We start from the raw sequence: 18,794 nt of genomic DNA, 5'->3' as shown, positions 1-18,794 counted from the left end.
CCACTAGAGGCTCCGGGAGAGGTTGCCCCATTGCCACGGGTTCTCTCTCACGGCTTCAGGAGGAACCAGCCCTGCTGACACTTTGGCCTTGGACTTCTGGCCTCCAGAATGGAAAGTCAATACATTTCTGTGATTCGATTCCCACCGTCTGTGGTATTTTGTTACAGAACTCCTGAGAGACTAATGCAAACCCAAGTCCTTCAATGCCTGCTATCATTTAGAGTTCTTTTTTTTTTTTCTGTTTTTATTTATTTTTTTAATCATAGGCAAAATTCACACACTATAAAAGGCTCAAATCAGCTGGTGTGGCTCAGTGGTTTGAGCTCTGACCTGTGAACCAGAAGGTGGCTGGTTTGATTCCCAGTCAGGGCACAGGCCTGCGTTGCAGGCCAGGTCCCCATTGAGGGGGGTGCACAAGAGGCAGCCACACATCAGTGTTTCCCTCCCTCTCATTCTCCCTCCCTCCCCCGTCTCTGAAAATAAAAATAGTCAAGTATGAATGTGGGGCGGGGTCTCAGGGACCCCAAGGTTGTGCTCAGGGAGAGGGAAGTCGGACCCCTCCCAAGAACTGGGAGGCCCATACGTGGCAGGTTCTGGTCTGAAATGAACGAGCGAGAACTAGAATCTGGACAAGGAGAGCTCACTGGGACCCCCCTGGGGGTACCTGCTGGTGAGCACTGCCCTCCCCCCCTTGAGTGAGGCCCAGTGGTTGGGCCCTTTGTGAGGCAGGCTTGTGGACACAGGAACTGCAGGGTCAGTGGTCAGAATAGGTGGAGAGCCCCTGGGAGCAGGGCCCCCACCCGCCATGGCCAGCGTGGTGGTGAAGACGATCTGGCAGTCCAAAGAGATCCACGAGGCTGGGGACCCCCCTGCGGGGGTCGACAGCCGCTCCCAGATTGTCCCCGAGGCTCCTGGGGTGGTGACCAGCCCAGCTAAAGGGGCCTCGAAGAAAAAGAAAGCCGTGTCGTTCCTCGGGTGAGTTTGACGCGCGGTGTCGGGACGGTGCTAGCGCCCAGGGCTGCCTCCGCCAGAGCACGAGACCCGCCGCGGGCGCTGCGGGAAGGGGAGGGGACAGCGCGGAGGGACAGGCAAGACGGTGGTGGCCAAGGAGAAATAAAGAGAGTGAGAGAAGGAGGCAGAGAGGAAGAAGGGAGTGAGGACCGCGGGAGGGCGGCAAAAGTCAGTGGGGAAGGAAAAAGTAAGTCCCCGGCAGGGCCCACGCCCAGGGGGTGGGGGGAGAGAAAGATAAAGTAGCCCGCGCCCGGTTGCTCAATAGGCTAGAACATCATCCTGAGAGGCCAAGGTTGTGGGCTCCATCCCCGTCAAGGCAGGTACAAGAATCAACCAGTGAGTGCATGAATAAGTGGAACAAATCGACGGTTCTCTCTCAAATAAATACATAGATTTTTTTAAAAGGAGAAGGTTGTCAGAGTAGGCGATGAGGTTGGAGCCGGAGAGCGGGGGATGCGGAGGCAGGAGGGGCCAGGCCCCGCTGAGGCTACACCCTGACCCTCCCGACCCTGCTCCCCAGGGTGGAGCCTCGGATGTCCCACGAGCCCATGCACTGGTGCCTGAACCTCAAGCGGTCCTCAGCCTGCACGAACGTGTCCCTGCTCAACCTGGCTGCTGTGGAGCCCACCGACTCCTCCGCGACAGACTCCATCACCGACGACAGTGGCTTGCTGGCCCTGCCCTCCGCCTCCCCCACCCCACCCTGGGCTCCAGAGGACCCAGACATCACGGAGTTACTGGTGAGGGGGGCCCCCAGCTGGGGGGACACGGTCCCTGTCCTGGTGGCAGGCAAATACCGAGGATGGAGGGCTGTCTTCTTCGTTTGGGTCGCTCTTCAAAGCCGGGAGGAACTGTCCCTTCCTCCCTTAACCGCCAGCCATGTATCTGTTCCTTCTTTGCTGAACCATTCAGCTGCCTGGCACTTGGTCTTTAGTTCATCCAGTCACTTCCCAATGTCCTGGGTTAGGCCAGGGTCACCGACGGGAGTCAGGCCAGATCCCCGGCCAGTCTGATGGGAGCGACCCACACCGGCTGGTACAGTCCCATTAATGGAGGTAGTCCTGGGGAATCCCAGAAATGGGATCCTCAAACCAGGCTGAGGGGATCAAGGAAAGCTTCCTGGAGGAGGCGGTGTCAGAACTGGGCTTTGACGGGTGAGTAGGAGTTCTCCGAGGGGCTCTCCTCTGAGAAGCTGGGGCCAAACTGGGAGGCCCACAAGATCTATGAGCATTTAGTGAGTTCCCTCCTGAAGCATAGTGCGCTGGAGCGTGGTCCTTTTAACTCTCCCTCCATCTCCCGCGCCCTTGCCAGGGCTTGACATGGACGAGAACAATCACACTGCCAAAGGACCATGCTCTTAATGATGCTAACAGGATTCGCTGGTACTTACTGAGCACTTTCTACGTTCCAGGAGCCACGGTTTCCTCCTCTGTAAAATGGAGATGCGTGTGTTGGCTCTTACAACAATTATCTCTCTTTTGTAAATGCTTTTTCCCCCCCTTCATTTAATTCTTTTCTTACTATCTATTTATGTTTACAGGGAGGGGGTTTGAGAAACATCGATGGGTTGCCTTTCACACACGCCCTGACCAGGAATCAAACCAGCGACCTTTCGCTTTGTGGGATGATGCCCAACCCACTGAGCCACACTGGTCAGGGTTCAATGAATATTTTTTTTATAAATTTTATTTATCTATTTTTAGAGAGAGGGGAAAGGAAAGAGAGGGAGAGAAACATCAGTGTGCTCTTGCCTCTCACGCGCCCCCTACTGGGGACCTGGCCTGCAACCCAGGCATGCGCCCTGACTGGGAATTAAGCCAGTGACCCTTTGGTTCACAGGCCAGTACTCAATCCACTGAAGCCACACCAGCCAGGGCTCAACGAATATTTCTTAAATGCTTACAATGTGCCAGGCACTGGTCTAGGAGGAGAAAGATGGCAATATCCAAAACAGAGTTCTGGATATAACCATGCCCACTTCCTGCGGTTGTCATGCCAACGAAGGGCAGTTCCTTCACATCAAGTGTTCAGCACAGGCGCCAGCAGTAACCACGGAGTACGTGTTGGTTGTTATTATCACCTACTCCATTTCACACACGAACCTGGAGAGGCCCCCAGAGGTTGAAGCGCATGCCCAAGGTTACACAGCTTGTGAGCAGAGGAACCAGGCTCCGAGTCGGGGTGGGGCACCGAGGAGGACAGTGAGGTCACGTGACAGCCCTAGGAAGGGAGGACTTGGGCCTGCCAGCCACGGTCAGGGAAGGCTTCGCAGAAAAGGCAGAACACAAGCTGTATCTCAAAGATAAGGAAGGTGTCCCCCAGGCAGAAGACAGGGCAGGCTGTTCCAGCTAGCAAAGGGACAGGGGTTGAAAAGATCCTGGGGAATGGGGGGCAACTGCAAGTTGGTCCCGGCAGCTGGAGTGTGGAGTGGGAGGGAGATGAGCCTGGAGAGGGGCAGGGCACCGGCCACACAGGCTGAGAAATACGGGTGTTCTCCTGAGAGCAATGGGGAGCCATTGAGGGTTCCTAGGCAGGGGAAAAAGGGGAGTAACTTAAGATATTGGCTCCATTCTCATTTACTTAGCACCTAGTATGTGCAGGGCACTGTGCCGCATCCCTACAGTGGCGCTCTCATTTTTTTCCCTTACAAGTCCTGTAAGGGTCCTGGCTGGTGTGACGCAGTGGATTGAGGGATAAAAGGGTCGCTGGTTTGATTCCCAGGCAGGGCACATGGCTGGGTTGGGGCCCAGGTCCCCAGTAGGGGGCGCGTGAGAGGCAACCACACATTGATATTTCTCTCCGTCTCTTTCCCCTTCCCTTCCCTTCTCTCTAAAAATAAATAAATAAAATCCCTTTTAAAATTCAGATGAGAACAAAAACAAAACTAGCAAACAGGTCAAATGAGGTAGCGTGACCTCTGCAAGTTCAAGTTCAGAGAGCTTGAAGGAAACCAGGTCAGCATTAGAAGTCCTAGAAACTGACACTACAACAGTCTCTTTTCTTTTCCTAGGAGACTCCTGTGGGGCTGGGCGGGAGAGCTTCGAAGGGCAGAGACTGGACACAGGGAAGCTGGAGAGAAGGCTGGGCTGGGCAAGAGTCCAGGGTAGGAGGGCCAGAGGGAGGGAAGGGAACAGGGCAAGCCAAGTCCCTCTGCAGACATCCCCTCCCCCAGGCAGAACACTTTCCTCCCTCCCTCTCTCTCTGAGCCTGGCTCACGCAGCACGTGCAGAAGTTTGCCTCCCACCAGAGCTATTTCTGAGTCAAGCTTCCCAGCGGCTTGTGACGCCTCAGAAAGAGCCCTGGGCAGCCGGGCTCAAGGCCTGATGCAGCCGCCGCCAGCCAGCTCTGGGGGGGGGGGGGCTGCAAGGGAACGTCAGCCTCTTACGGGGCTTCAGCTTCCTTCACCAAAAAATGGGAGGAGTACTGGCGGCTGAGATCTCGGGGTGCCTGCAGGGGCAGTGAGAAGATGCGGACCGGAAGAATACAGAGTGGCATTCAGAATCCGAGCTATATCAAGAGAGAAGGCTGGAGATGGGCAGAGTCGGAGGCAGAAACCCAGAGAGGGGGACAGAGACTGAGGGAAGGGGGACAGGTTCAGAAAGGAAAGGGGCAGACACCAGAGACAGAGGTTTAGAGAAACAGGGCAGGGAGATGCTCGCTGCGTCACAAGTTCAGGCCACAAGTTCAGGCCGGACAGAGAATGGGAAAATGATGAAGCAGACAGCTTTGGCTTCTCTCTTAAGCTACGACACCTTTTATTATTTTTTAAAATCAATCTGAGAGAGAGAGGGAAGGGGAGAGAGAGAGAGAGCGATCTTATCTTGTTGTTCCACTTATCTATGCATTCACCGGTTGATGCCTGTATGTGCCCTGACCAGGAATCTAACCTACATCCTTGATGTATTGGGATGACCTTCTAACCAACCGAGCTACCCAAGCCAGTGCCAAGCTATGACGTTTTTATGACGCTGACGGATGCAGTGGAAACAGTACTATTGCCACCCTGGTTGCTGTGGTTCAGTGGATTGAGTGCTGGCCTGGGAACTGAAAGGACTCAGGTTCAATTCCCAGTCAGGGCACATGCCTGGGTTGCAGGCCAGGTCCCAGCAGGGAATGCACGAGAGGCAACCATACAATGTGATGTTTCCCTCCCACCTCTAAAGATGAATACATAAAATCTTTTAAAAAATGTATGGACATATTTTAAAATACCATAGTTTTGTGTTGTTTTTTGTTGTTGTTTTGTAGATGTCTTTCATCCGGATGAGGAAGTTCCATTCTATGTTTAACTTGAGTGTTTTTATCATGAATGTTGGGTTTTCTTAAATATTTCTCCTGAATTGACGTGATCATGTGTTTTTTCTCCTATATTCTACTAATGTTATATATTGCATCGATTAATTTCTCTGTGTAAAACCAACCTTGCATTCCCGGGGTACATCCTACTTGATTATGGTGTATGATCCTTTTCTACATGCTGCTGGAATTGATACGTTAGAATTTCATTCAAGATTTCTGTGACTGTCTTCAGAAGGGATACTGGTCTGTAGTTTTATTTTCTTGTGATGTCTTTGGTTTGAGTATCAGGGTAGTATTAGCCTCATAGAATCAACTATTCCTGTTCTTTTTTTTTCTTTTCTTTTTCCTTTTTTTTTTTAAGTTTGAGATGGATTGGTAGCAATTCTTTTTTTTTTTTAAGATTTTATTTATTTATCTTTAGAGGGGAAGGGAAGGAGACAGGGAGAGAAACATCAATGTATGGTTGCCTTTTGTGCATCCCCTGCTGGGAACTGGCCTGCAGGGAACCAGCCTGCAACTCTGGTATGTGCCCTGACTGGGAATCGAACCGCGATTGTCTGGTTCGCAGGCCCGTGCTCAATCCACTGAGCTACACCAGCCAGGTGCAATTCTTTTTAAATGATTGGTATAATTCATCAGTGGAAACATCTGGTACTGCACTTTCCTTTGTTGGAAGTTTGATTTTTAACTCAATCTCTTTACCTGTGATGGATCTATTCAGATGTCCCAGTTCTTCCTGAGTCAATTTCATTTAGCATTCTCCTAGGAATGCTAAATTCCTAGGAATTCTCCTAGGAATTCCCCCATTTCACCTAGGTTACCAAATTCAATGGCATGCCAGTGGTCATAGTATTCCCTTATAATCCTTTTCTTTTCCTTAAATCAGGAGTAATGCACCTTTTCCTTCCTAATTTTAAATAATGTGCCTCCTCTTTTTCATAATCGACATAGCTAAAGATGTGTCAATTATGTTGATTTTTTAAAATAAAAACCAACTTCTCATTTTGTGGGTTTTACTACTGTTTTTCTATTCCCCCATTTCATTTTTTACCATCCTAATCTTTACTATTTCCTTCCCTCTGGTAGCTCTCAGGTTCGTATGTTCTTCCTTTTTTGGTTTCTTAAAGTGGAAGTTTAGGTTATTTATCTTGAGTTCTTTCTTTAAAACAATTTTTAATGTATTTATTTATTTTGAGAGAGGGGAAGAGAGGGAGAAAGAGAGGGAGAGAAACATCAGTGTGTGGTTGTCTCATGCTCGCCCCCTACTGGGGACCTGGCCAATAACCCAGGCATGTGCCCTGACTGGGAATCGAACTGGCGACCCTTTGCTTTGCAGTCCAGCGCTCAGTCCGCTGATCCACACCAGCCAGGGCCGAGTTCTTTTTTTTTTTTTTTTTTTTTTGATGTAGGGGTTTAGAGCTCCAAACTTCCCACCAAGTATTGCTTTCTATGGTCCCCTAAGTTTTGGTTTATTGTGTTTTCATGCTTCTACATTTTGAAGCATTTTATGGTTTTTCTTGTGATTTCTTCTTCCTCCCATTGTTTCCGTGTATAGTATTTAATTTTCATATATTTGTGACTTTGCCAAATTTCTTTCTACTATTGATTTCTAAACTCATGCTACTGAGCTCACCAAGGTCAAAACACACTTTGTACAACATCAATGCTTTTATATTTTGGAGAACCTTTCATGTGCACCTGGGAAGAATGTGCATTCCACCATTTGTTATGTGGTGTGTTCTACAGACGCCTATTAGGGCTGCTTCATTTATACTGTTCAAATTTTCTATCTCCTTGCTGGTCTTCTGTCTAGTTGTTCTATCCATCATTAAAAATGAAGTATTGAAATCAACAATTAAGGTTGCACTGTCAGTTTCTCCCTTCAATTCTGTCAGTTTTGTTTTCATATGTTTTGAAGTCCTGCTCAGTACATAAAGATTTATAATTCTTGCCCTGGCTGGTGTGGCTCTGTGGACTGAGTGCCGACCTACGAACCAAAGCGTCGCAAGTTACATTCCCAGTCAGGGCACACCCCCCCCCAGTAGGGGGCACCGGAGAGGCAACCACACACTGATGGTTCCCTCCCTCTCTTTCTCCTTCCCTTCCCCTTTGTCTAAAAATAAATAAATAAAATCTTTATTTTTTTAAAGATTTTACTTATTTTTATTTGAACAACAATTAAAATTTTTAAAAAATGAAAAAAGATTTTATTTATTTTTAGAGAGAGGGGAAGGGAAGGAGAAAGAAACATCAATGCATGCTTGTGTCTCATGCACCCCCTACCAGAGATCTGGCCCACACGCAACCCTGGCATGTGCCCTGACTGGGAATCAAACTAACAACCCTTCAGTTCACAGCCTGCACTCAATCCACTGAGCTACACCAGCCAGGGCAACTCCTACAGTTTTTGCCAGCTTTTTTCATTGATTTTATGCAGAGGTGGAATTTTGGGGTTTTTTACTCCTTCACTTTGCTGTCACCTGAAGACAATATTTCTTATCACACATGTTCACAGAAATCATGCAAGAAATGTAATGTGGCCCCCAACTTACAGTGTAGGAAACTTGTTCTCTTTCTTCTTTGTGTACCAGTTTAGCAATTGTGAAAGAAACCATGATTACCCATTTAAGCAGGATGGTTTATTTCTCACATAAAAGCCTCGACGAGTAGCCCTGATTGGTGTGGCTCAGTTGGTTGACCATCATCTCACAAAGTGAAAGGTCATCGGTTCAATTCCCAGTCAGAGCACAAGCCTGGGTTGTGGGTTTGGTCCCCAGATGGGATGCATACAAGAGGCAAGTGATAGATGTTTCTCTTTCTAATGGATGTTTCTCTCCCTCTCTTTCTCCCTCCCTTCCCCTCTCTCTTAAAATATATAAAATCTTAAAAAATAAAAGCCTCAACAAGTATAGGAGGCATGCTTGTCAACTGCAGCCAATTACAGGCTTCTGTGATCTGGTGGCTCAGCTATTAAGTCACAGGTTCAGCTGCTATAACAAAAGAGACACAAAATAGCATAGTTTCAAGGAGATGGCAAATGTTCTCTCTTTTGTATAAGTCTTCACTGGTGGATGAAATTGTGGGTGGCGGCTCCACAGTGTTGGGATTCAGGCTTCTTCTGTCTCATTGTGTCTTCCATCGCATGGTCCAAGATGGCTGCTCTGGCTTTAGCCGTCAATTTTGCATTCCTGCCAGTATGAACGAAGAAACAAAGAAATGGGGCCATTCTCTCTCCTTTCTCTTGGTGAAGTCATGACTCGGAAATTTTCTTCTCTTATTCCACTCACTTTCCACAGGTCGGAACTTAGGTACATACCACCCCTGGCTGCAAGGGACCCTGGGAAATGTAGTCTTTGGCTGGGAAGTTGTATGCTAGGCTGTTAGGTAAATGTGGAAGAGCTAAGAGTGGAACCTGCTGTAGCCATCGCTTCTGAGCCACTTTGGCAGAAATCACAAAGCATTTTATGGTGTCAAAAGGGAGCGGAGATCATGCCCTGGCTGGCGTGGCTCAGTGGATTGAGCACCGGCCTGTGAACCAAAGAGTCCGTTAATTCGATTTCCCAGTCAGGACACATGCCTGGGTTGTGGTCCAGGTCCCCAATGGGGGGGCATGTGAGAGGCAACCACACACTGATGTTTCTCTCCCTCTCTCTAAAAATAAATAAACAAAATATTTCTAAAAACAGTTTTTATTTATGTCTGTGGATGCCAAAGGCTTTTTATTTTCTTTTATGCATTTATTCTTAGAGAGAGGAGAAGGGAGGGAGAAAGAGAGGGAGAGAAACCAGACCAGGAACTGAACCTGCAACCTTAAGCTTTGCCCAACTGACTGAGCCATAACCATCCAGGTGACCCCAGTGGCTTCTCTCCATGTTGGGTTGAGACCATCCTCCTTCCTCCGCATATCTGAGTGCTCCCTGTCAACCCCACTCCCTCCTGGTCCTATTTATTTTTCTTCTCATCCACCAAGCCGACAACAAGTCCACCCCTGGTTTTTGGAGTATGAATATCAAGAATCACAGAGGCGTAGCCCCAGCCCAAAGTCACACTCCAGGGCAAAATCGAGGTGTAAACTTGAGCATCCTCCCAGCTCCAGATTTTTCCTTGCGGTTGGGGTTTGCTTCCACACACCTGTGACCCACCTGTCTCCCATTCCTCCCCAGAGCGGGGTCAACAGCGGATTGGTTCGTGCCAAAGACTCCATCACCAGCTTGAAGGAAAAGACGACCCGGGTGAATCAGCACGTGCAGACACTGCAGGTGTGAGGACCGCCCTCCCCCAGCAGCTCCTCTCCCTCCAAGGCCACATTGCCCTCTCAGGCTCCTTCTCCAACTCCACTCCCCCCCAGCCCAGTTGGGAAGGCAGAGGCTGGGAAAGGAAGGTGACTTTCCCAGCTCCAGCCTCTCCCCACCACGGGGTGTCCCCTTGAGGCTCTGGCTAACCCCGCTTCCCCTCCACACTCCAGAGTGAGTGCTCTGTGCTGAGTGAAAACCTAGAGAGAAGGCGGCAAGAGGCGGAAGAACTAGAAGGGTACTGTACTCAACTCAAGGTGAGCCGCTGGGGGAGGGAATGGGTTGGGAGAAGAGATTGGACTTAGGAAGAGGGTGGGTGGAAGCTGGGGAGGAGTGGAGTGGATGGACATGAGGTGGGGGGAGCAGAAAACGAGCTCAGGAGAAGCTGAAGAAGAAAGCCCAGGAACCTGGTTTCTATGGGGCAGGCCAACATGAAGAAGGTATTTGCTGGGCTGGGGGCAGAAAGGGGAGTGGTCGTGCCTCCTGTCAGAGGCGGAGCCTGTATGGAAATAGCGGGGAAGGACCAGGAAGCTGAAGTGGAATGGGAAAGCAGGGCTCCTGCCTTGGTGTCCCAACCCAGGAGAACTGCCGGAAGGTGACCCGATCGGTGGAAGATGCGGAAATAAAAACCAACGTCCTGAAGCAGAACTCTGCCCTGTTGGAGGTAAGAGGAAGGGAGATCCCAGGCTCTGCGAGGAGGATCAGATGCAAGAGGTACTTGAGTAGGCTTCAGGTGGAACTTCCCGCCCCCAGCCCCCACACCCCATCCCTTCATGTTCATGGTCAGACTTCCCCGTGCACAGTAATATTCCGGTCCCTGAGGGAGGGATTTGTGTCAGACTGGGAATGTCTGTGGGGCCCGCATGCCCACACATTTCCCAACAAAATGTTGGAAGAGCTTCAGTTATTCTTCCCAAACAGGGGGGACTGGAATCTGACACCTTGGAGGACTGGGTCGAGGGTGGAGGGCTGGATTGGGATAGGGAGGTCTGCCTCAGGAGGTTAAAGTAGTTGAAATGGGAAAAAACGGCCCCGGGAACAGTAAGCGGGAGTCCATTTAGACTCTGAACGGGACTTGCCAACATCCTGCTCCCCACATCCATTTACTTTCCAACCTCGGGAATCCTTTGGGTGCCCTTGGGGGTGGAGGTGGTTGTGGGAAGCGAAAGGCTAGGCTGGTAACCATGCCCTGCTTTCCCCACCCAGGAGAAGCTGCGCTACCTTCAGCAGCAGCTGCAGGATGAGACCCCCCGGAGGCAGGAGGCCCAGCTGCAGGAGCTGGAGCAGAAGCTGGAGGCGGGCCTCTCCAGGCAGGGCCTGAGCCTTGTCGCCCCGCCCCCGGGCTGCTCTGGGCCGCCAGGCAGCCCTGATGAGCCCCCACGACAGCGGAGCCTGGCCCCAGGGGGCCGGGGACTGGGACCCCGAGCAGGGGAAGGCCTCGTCATGAGCGACCAGGAGTTGCAGAAGGTGTCTGCAGGCCTTGAGGAGCTCAGGTGAGTGGGGTTGGGGCCTGGAAGATCTTAGGGGGCAAGGCCTAGGGGGTGGAGCCTTGAAGAACCTAGAAGGGAGTGGTCTGGGGTGGGAACTGGAAGTTCCTAGAAGGGTGGGAACTGGAAGAACTTAGCTTTGAGTACAGCTGAGGTGGGAGGGCTTTTTTGGGGGGGGCGGGGGGGTTAAGTCCTTGGAGAAGCTGATGTGGGGCTGAAGGGCAGGATGAGTGATGACCAGGATCCTTATTAAGAGGATAAAGACAAGGTTGTAGAAGACATGGAAGGATTCCAAGAAATGGACAGGATGGGGGAATTTGGGGACTGGGTGGGTCTGGAGCCATGGACGTGGTCCTGGTGGGGCGGGATAGATGGGGGCGAGTCCAAATCTAGCCAGGACCCGTTCCTTACCCATGTCCCTCCAGGAGGGAGGTGTCCTCCTTGACTGTCCGGTGGCATCAGGAGGAGGGGGCCGTGCAGGAGGCCCTGCGGCTGCTTGGGGGCCTGGGTGGCAGGCTCGATGGCTTCCTGGGCCAGTGGGAGCGAGCACAGCGTGAGCAGGCACAGACCGCGCGAGGCTTGCAAGAACTACGGGGCCGAACTGATGAGCTGTGCACTATGTAAGGACCTAGGCGCGAGGTGTCGGAAGGCGGGGCCTTGAGGGAAAGGGTGGACCAATCCGCTGGGACCAAGAGGGCCAGGCCAATTAGAGGAGCTCCAATTAGAGCACAGGAAGGGGCGTGCCATACCTTATAAGGACTGAGGGGAGGAGCCAAGTAGGAACAGAGAAAGCCAATCAGAGAACAAGGAGGGGCATTCTAGATCTTAAAACACAAAAGGAGGGGCCAATGAGAGCAGCGAGGGTCAGAGCCTGGCCGGGTACTGCAGATCTGTGTGGTCTTGCGCACAGCTTTTTTAGGAAAGGCGATGTCGCCTCACTGGTTCTTCTCACGCTTCAGGGTGGAGCGGTCAGCAGTGTCTGTGGCTTCACTGAGGAATGATCTGGAGGGGCTGGGCCCAATGAAACCGATCCTGGAGGAGCTGGGGCGGCAATTTCAGAGCTCTCGAAGAGGGTCTGACCTCACCATGAGCCTGGATCGGATCCCCCAAGGCCCCTGCACCCGCTGCGCTAGGTAAGGGGCCGAGGCCTGGCCCTGAGTGCATTCCATGAAGATGAAGTATTGAAAGAGAACGGGCATTGATGAGAATGGGAGAAAAGGCAACCCCATGCATGTATTGTAGGACCAGCCATTTCTGGTGCATTATGGGAGCCACATTTCTCCCCTCCCCACAAGGCGGAGTCAATGTCTTGTGGAACACAAGAAAGACTTGCTCTGTTTCAAGCATCCCGGATTGCTAGTGCATTGTGGGAAAGTTAGGTTGTGGTACTTGGTGGGAGGCTGGGCTTCTCAGTGCACTGTGGGGAAGGTGAGGCCTTGGTGTATCCGGAAGCCAAGGGATACCATGCCCGGTTCATATTATGAAGGGGGAGAACTTCCAGTACAGCGTGGGATTGGGTTCAGTTAGTCCACTGTGGGAAACAGGAGTTTTTGATGAATCGAGGGCCGTGGGGTGCCCTCTGGGAGTGAGAATCCCTAGATATGATGGGGTTCCCCTCCTGTGGGGACCAGAAGCCATCTCATGCACTGCAGATTGGCCCTGCTGCATGGAGGTGAGGTTGCGTGGGTGCAGAGTGGAAAGGGGGCCTGGGCGGAGGCTGGGCAGGCAGGCATCCTGGGAATGGAGTGAGTGCTAGACCTCTTGCCCTTGGCGACTGCCCCTCCCCCAGCCAGGGGCAGCAGTTGTCCACAGAGTCCCTGCAGCAGCTGCTGGAGCGCGCGCTGACCCCGCTGGTGGACGAAGTGAAGCAGAAGGGCCTGGCTCCTGCTTGCCCCAGCTGCCAGAGGCTACACAAGAAGATTCTGGTACCAGGGACCATGGGCCACCATGCCCCTCTTTTCTGTCAGGGCAGGGGGAGGGGAGCCCCAGGCATAAGGAGCTGCTAGCGTGTGGCAGGGTGGGCAGATCTGAGCCTCGGACAGCGCGCGTTGGGGGAACACTGGGCTTTAATGCCTGTGGTGGGGGGAGGGGCAAGCAGTTTGAAACCTTGAATTTGCAGACATATTTGGAGGGGCATGCCAATTTTTGGACCAGCATAGGATCCGCTGGTCATTTTGGATACTTGGGTGACGGGCATTGCCCAAGGCATGATGGGACATTGGATAAAGGGCATTTGCAGGACACTGGAGACGGACCCATCTACAGCGTTGCGGAACGCGGGCCCGATTTTCTGTAGACCTTACAAGAGGCCAGGCATTGTGCTGGGCCACTGAGGTCAGATGCGGTCCAGCAAATGCAAGTCACCATAAGTTAGTGCATTTTGGGGAAATGAAACCACAGGTCTTCACGGGGCATAGCATCACAGACTCCAGCCCAACAGCTAATGAACTTGAGGCCTGTGCACATTCTGAAACGTAGAGACCTCATGTATTATGGGATGTGGCCTAATGATGGGCTACAAGTTGCAGTGGGTGAGTCAGACAAGTGAGGGGCACTGATGTGGCAGAGCCATGGGGCTGAGACATGATAGGAGTTGGGGCCTGGTGCATTCTGGGATGCAGGGAGACCACTAGGGACCACTGAGGAGACTGGTCTACAGATAAGGAGACGCAAAGTCTTCTGGATTATTAGATGCAGAAGGGCACTACATGATGGCCACTGGGGCCCGGACACATACCCAGTGCAGGATGGTTCGTGGTCATGTGGGGAGAAAATAGGATAGATGCTGACTGCGGGGACACAAAAAGCCAGTGCAATGGGGGACAGGCAATGGGACAGACACAGGTTCAGCACACAACAGAATCTGGAAGGCCGGTGCATTCTTGGAAGCTGGGGTCAGGCTAGAAGCATGACAGGACACCTTGGGGGAGGAACATGGGCCCCAGGAGACCCTGCCCCTTGCCCTCCGCGATCCAGCTCCCCCTCCCCCCCCAGCCCGGTCAGGCAAGCCCAGCCGCGCCTACACTCCTCTCCCCAGGAGCTGGAGCGCCAGGCCTTGGCCAAACACGTCAGGGCAGAGGCCCTGAGCTCCACCCTTCGGATGGCCCAAGACGAGGCCCTGCGGGCCAAGAACCTACTGCTAACGGACAAGATGAAGCCGGAGTGAGGAAGGAGGCTGAGGGCAAGGGAGGAGGGTGAGGTCTTGGGGACAGGGCCCGAGTCACCCCCTCCACCAGCCCCCTGGCGTCGGGCCCTGCCAGCACCAGCTCCCCACTCTGTCATTACAGGGAGAAGGTGGCCTCTCTGGACTATCTGCACTTGAAAATGTGCTCCCTCCACGACCAGCTCAGCAACCTGCCACTTGAGGGGTCCACGGGGACAATGGGGGGAGGAGGAAGTGGCGGGGGAACTCCCCCGAAACGTGGGGGGCCCAACTCCTGAACAATACATGACTCCTCATGCTGGCATGAATTCTATCTCCTTTGTTGGCCCCCGAAGAGGGCTAGTGAATCGGAGGCGCACTGTGCCCCAGTCTCTGTGCTCACAGTGACTCAGTCCTCAGCTAACGGGCTGCCTTGGTTCCGGAGAGATGCTGATGCCGGTCCAGTTCTTTGAAAGGTGGCTGGGAGTAAAAATAAGGTTCTGCAGTGCAGCGTGGGCCAGTCAGCCAACATTTTTCAGGGTGATTGTTATTAGATAATTGTCTCTTGCTGCATAAAAAAATGACCCCCCCGGCCCTGCTTGGTGTGGCTCAGTGGATTTGAGTGCTGGCCTGTGAACCAAAAAGTCATTGGTTTGATTCCGGTCGGGGCACATGCCTGGGTTGCGGGTCAGGTCCCCCATCTGGGGGCATGTGAGAGGCAACCACACACTGATGTTTGCCTCCCTCTTTTTCTCCTTCCCTCCCCCTCTCTAAAAATAAATAAATAAAATCTTTAAAAAAATTATCCCCCAAAATTAGCTGCTTAAAACAATAATCAAAATAACTAAATAAATTTAAAAAAATAAAGAAAAAAACACAATCATATATTATGTGACAAATTCCTTTTTTTTTTTTTCAAGATTTTATTTATTTTTAGAGAGAGGGGAAGGAGAAAGAAAGGGAGAGAAACATCAATGTGTGGTTGTCTCTCATGCACTCCCTACTGGGGACCTGGCCCGCAACCCAGGCATGTGCCCTGACCGGGAATGGAACCAGTGACCTTTTGGTTCACAGCCCATGCTTAATCCACTGAACTACACCAGCCAGAGCTATTATGTGACAATTTCTGAAGTTCATGAATCTGGGGGTGGCTTTGCTGGATGGTTCTGCCTCAGGGTCCTCATGAGTTTGCAGGATATCAGCTGGGGCTGCAGTCACCTGAAGGCTTGACTGGGGCTGGAAGGTGCGCATGCGTCCCAGAAGGTTCACTCCCGTGGCTCTTGGCTGGAGGCCTCAGTTGGTTGTCTGTTACCTGGAGGCCTCAGCTTCTCATGGCAGCTAATTTCCCCCCCAGCAAGCAGTCTAAGAGAACAAGTGCCTTAGATGACCTAGTTGCTCAAGTTCCATATTATCATTTCCCCCCTTTTTTTTCAAAAGATTTTTTTCATTTATTTTCAGACAGAGAGGAAGGGAGAGAGAGAAGCATCATCGGTTGCCTCTGGTACACACCCATCCGGGAATGAACCCACAACCCTGGCATGTGCCCTGACTGGGAATTGGAACTGGTGACCTTTTGCTTTGTGGGACGGTGCCACCCAACCAACTGTGCCACAGTGGTCAGGGCCATTTCCCCTTTTTATATTCCTTAGAATTGAGTCTAGATCTTTCTCAAGGGACATGTTAGAGAATTCACAGACGTTTTGAAGAGAATGTCGATATTTTAAACCACCACAGTAGTGATCTTTTAAGCTTTTAATTGAAGTACAATATAAAGAGAAACGTTCACAAATTAAAAGCTCCATGAATTATCATAAAATGGACATGTTCGCCCTGGCTGGTGTAGCTCAGTGGATTGAGCGCGGGCTTGGGAACCAAGCAACCACGGTTCGATTCCCAGTCAGGGCACATGCCTGGGTTGCAGGCCAGTTCTCTCCCTCTCTCCTTCCTTTCCCTTCTAAAGATAAATAAATAAAATCTTAAAAAAAAAAATGGACATGTTCATTTAAGCACCACCAAGATTTAAAAACTTAGCTTACACCCTGGCCCTGGTAGCTCAGTTGGTTAGAGTAGCATCCTGATACACCAAGGTTGTGGGTTCAATCCCAAGTTCAAGGCACATACGTGTAATAACCAATGAATGTATAAAAAACCGGAACAACAAGTTAATGTTTCTCTCTTCCCCTTTCTCTCTCTCAAATAATAAATAAAAATTTTAATTGAAAAACATAAAACTTCAGCTCACAGCACCCCCTGAACCTCCTGTCATGTCCCCTCCCAATCACTACCCTCTCCTTCTATCCCACAGGTAAACCCTATTCTAACTCATTGCGATGAGTTAAGAAAGTGTAAGGATAGGAAAGGAGAAAACTATGGTTATTCTGAGATGGCATAATTATGAACGTAAAGAATCATAAAGCAGCCCTGGCTGGCATGACTCAATGGACTGAGCACTGAACTTGGAAGCAAAGGGTCATGGGTTTGATTCCTAGTCAGGGCACATGCCTGGGTTTCGGGCCAGGTCCCCAGTAGGGGGCAAACGAGAGCCAATCACACACTGATGTTTCTCTCCCTCTCTTTCTCCCTGTCTTCCCTCTCTCTAAAAATAAATGAATGAATGAATAAAATATTTTTTTAGCCCTGGCTGGTGTAGCTCAGTGGATTGAGCATGGTCTGCGAACTAAGGGGTCGCCGGTTTGATTCCCAGTCAGGGCACATGCCTGGGTTGCAGGCCAGGTCTCCAGTGGGACCATGTGAGAGGCAACCACACACTGATGTTTCTCTCCCTCTCTTTCTTCCTCCCCTTCTTCTCTCTAAAAATGAATGAACAAATAAAGGAATAAAATCTTTTTTAAAAAAAGCAGTGAGTTTAGCCAGGAAGCTGAATAAAAGATGAACATCAAAATATCAATTTATTTCTGTATGCCAGTGATAAAAAAATGAAAAATGTGACACACAACCAAGTTTAGAGGCAACTAAATATTAGCAACAGAAAACAGCCAGAACACAGAAAATTGAACTTTTCGGAAGTCTGATAACAACAAATTCTTCAGCCTGACTGGTAAGAGGGGTGAAACTAGCAGCTGGAGTGGGGTTGCACAGGAAAACTCCGTCAGATGGACTCAGGCGCGCAGAATCCAGGCGCAGGGTTGGACCTGGTGGGCGACCGCGGGGAAAACAGCGAGGGAGCAGGGCTGCGGGTTGACTGTGGTCATGCATTCGTGTGTGGATAGACAAGCGAGGGAGTGGGCGATTGGACGGGACCCAGCAGGCCCCAGTGGCGAGCAGCAGCAGAGGGCGCCGCCATTTCCCCGCTCTGACCCCCACCTCCACATACAGCATCATAACTCAACGACCTAAGTGGCCCTGCCCTGGTGAAGCACCTAAGGCTCTGCTCCTCACCCAGTGACACAAAACAGCAGAGGGCGCCACCATTTCCCCGCTCTGACCACGCCCCCACATACAGCGTCACAACCCAGCGACCTGGGAGTCCAAGGCTCCGCTCCTCTTAACAGGCGCAAACAGTCCAAAAATGGCTCAAGAAGATCTCAAAGCCCCAGAGCCTATAAATCGAAGCGATGAAGAAATAGCAAAACTCTCAGACTCACAGTTTAAAACACTGGTGATCAGGATCCTCATAGAACTGGTTGATACAGCCACAAATTAGATATACATATTATTACCTATATTTGTTCTCTTATTAATTACTGTTCATCTCCTACTGTGCCTAATTTTTTTTAAATTTTATTTATCTTTGGAGGGGAAGGGAAGGAGAGAGGACAGAAATATCAATGTATGGTTGCCTCTCATGGGTCCCCTGCTGGGAACTGGCCTGCAACCCAGGCATGTGCCCTGACTGGGAATCGAACTGCGATCCTTTGGTTCATAGGCCCGCGCTCAATCCACTGAGCTATAGGGCTTAGTGTGCCTAATTTATTAATTAAATTTTATCACAGGTATGCATAGGAAAAAACATAGTATAAATAGGGTTTGGTATATATTTCATATATATATAAGTATACCCAGGATTTCAGGCATTCATTGGGGATCTTGGAACATATCCCCAGAGGAAAAGGAGGGACTACTTACTGTACTTAAGTATAAAGGGTCGGTAACTAGGTAACCAGAAAGGCAAAAAGAGAGGCCCATGGTAACATCGTATGAGTCCCTACAGGAAGCACCTATCGCCCCTGGGGCGTGAAAAACAAAGGACAGACCTGACTGGTGAAAGGTTGCCAGTTCGATTCCCACTCACGGCACATGCCTGGTTTGGGGGTTCAGTTCATGGTTGGCACACATATGAGAGGCAACGGATCCATGTTTCTTGCCCTCTTTCTCCCTCCCCTCTCCTGTCTCTAAAAAATAAATAATAAAATCTTCGTTAAAAACCCAACGGATAAAATTTAGAATTATTGAAACTAAACCCTTGGATGAGGCCGCACCGGAGATGGAACTCAGACGCTGCTCAGCGGGCACAGGTGTGTGTGAGCTCAGAGGGCCTCCTCACGAAGTGAGTTGGTGCAACGGTGCTGACGTTTCTGAGGGTGCGGAAGACTTGGAAAAACT

At 50.8% G+C, this 18,794-nt stretch overlaps 1 protein-coding gene across 9 annotated transcripts; it reads left to right on the top strand.

Annotated features, from left to right (window-relative positions):
* The first annotated feature begins 781 nt into the window (after positions 1-781).
* TSKS (testis specific serine kinase substrate) lies at positions 782-15,937 on the top strand. 9 transcript variants are annotated; one of them, XR_008390559.1, is made up of 12 exons: positions 782-975; positions 1,532-1,751; positions 9,474-9,569; positions 9,776-9,859; positions 10,183-10,266; positions 10,809-11,095; positions 11,515-11,709; positions 12,049-12,222; positions 12,879-13,014; positions 14,084-14,283; positions 14,377-14,771; positions 15,690-15,937. XR_008390559.1 is itself a non-coding variant. In XM_037140866.2 (11 exons), the coding sequence occupies exons 1-11, from the start codon at positions 806-808 to the stop codon at positions 14,528-14,530; spliced, it is 1,725 nt and encodes a 574-aa protein (XP_036996761.2). In that variant the 5' UTR covers positions 782-805; the 3' UTR covers positions 14,531-15,050. The 9 variants fall into 9 exon arrangements, 8 of the variants coding, with proteins under 8 accessions (XP_036996761.2, XP_036996762.2, XP_036996760.2 ...); XM_037140866.2 differs by lacking the exon at positions 15,690-15,937 and having other exon boundaries at positions 14,127-14,251; positions 14,377-15,050; XM_037140867.2 differs by lacking the exon at positions 15,690-15,937 and having other exon boundaries at positions 14,084-14,251; positions 14,377-15,050.
* Positions 15,938-18,794: the final 2,857 nt, after the last annotated feature.

This window comes from Artibeus jamaicensis, unplaced genomic scaffold, assembly GCF_021234435.1.
Source record: "Artibeus jamaicensis isolate MK-2021 breed Jamaican fruit bat unplaced genomic scaffold, CSHL_Jam_final scaffold_804, whole genome shotgun sequence".
NCBI classification, from domain to species: Eukaryota; Metazoa; Chordata; class Mammalia; order Chiroptera; family Phyllostomidae; genus Artibeus; species Artibeus jamaicensis.
Note: the sequence above shows the minus strand (reverse complement) of the source record. Positions and strands in the feature narration are given on the sequence as shown.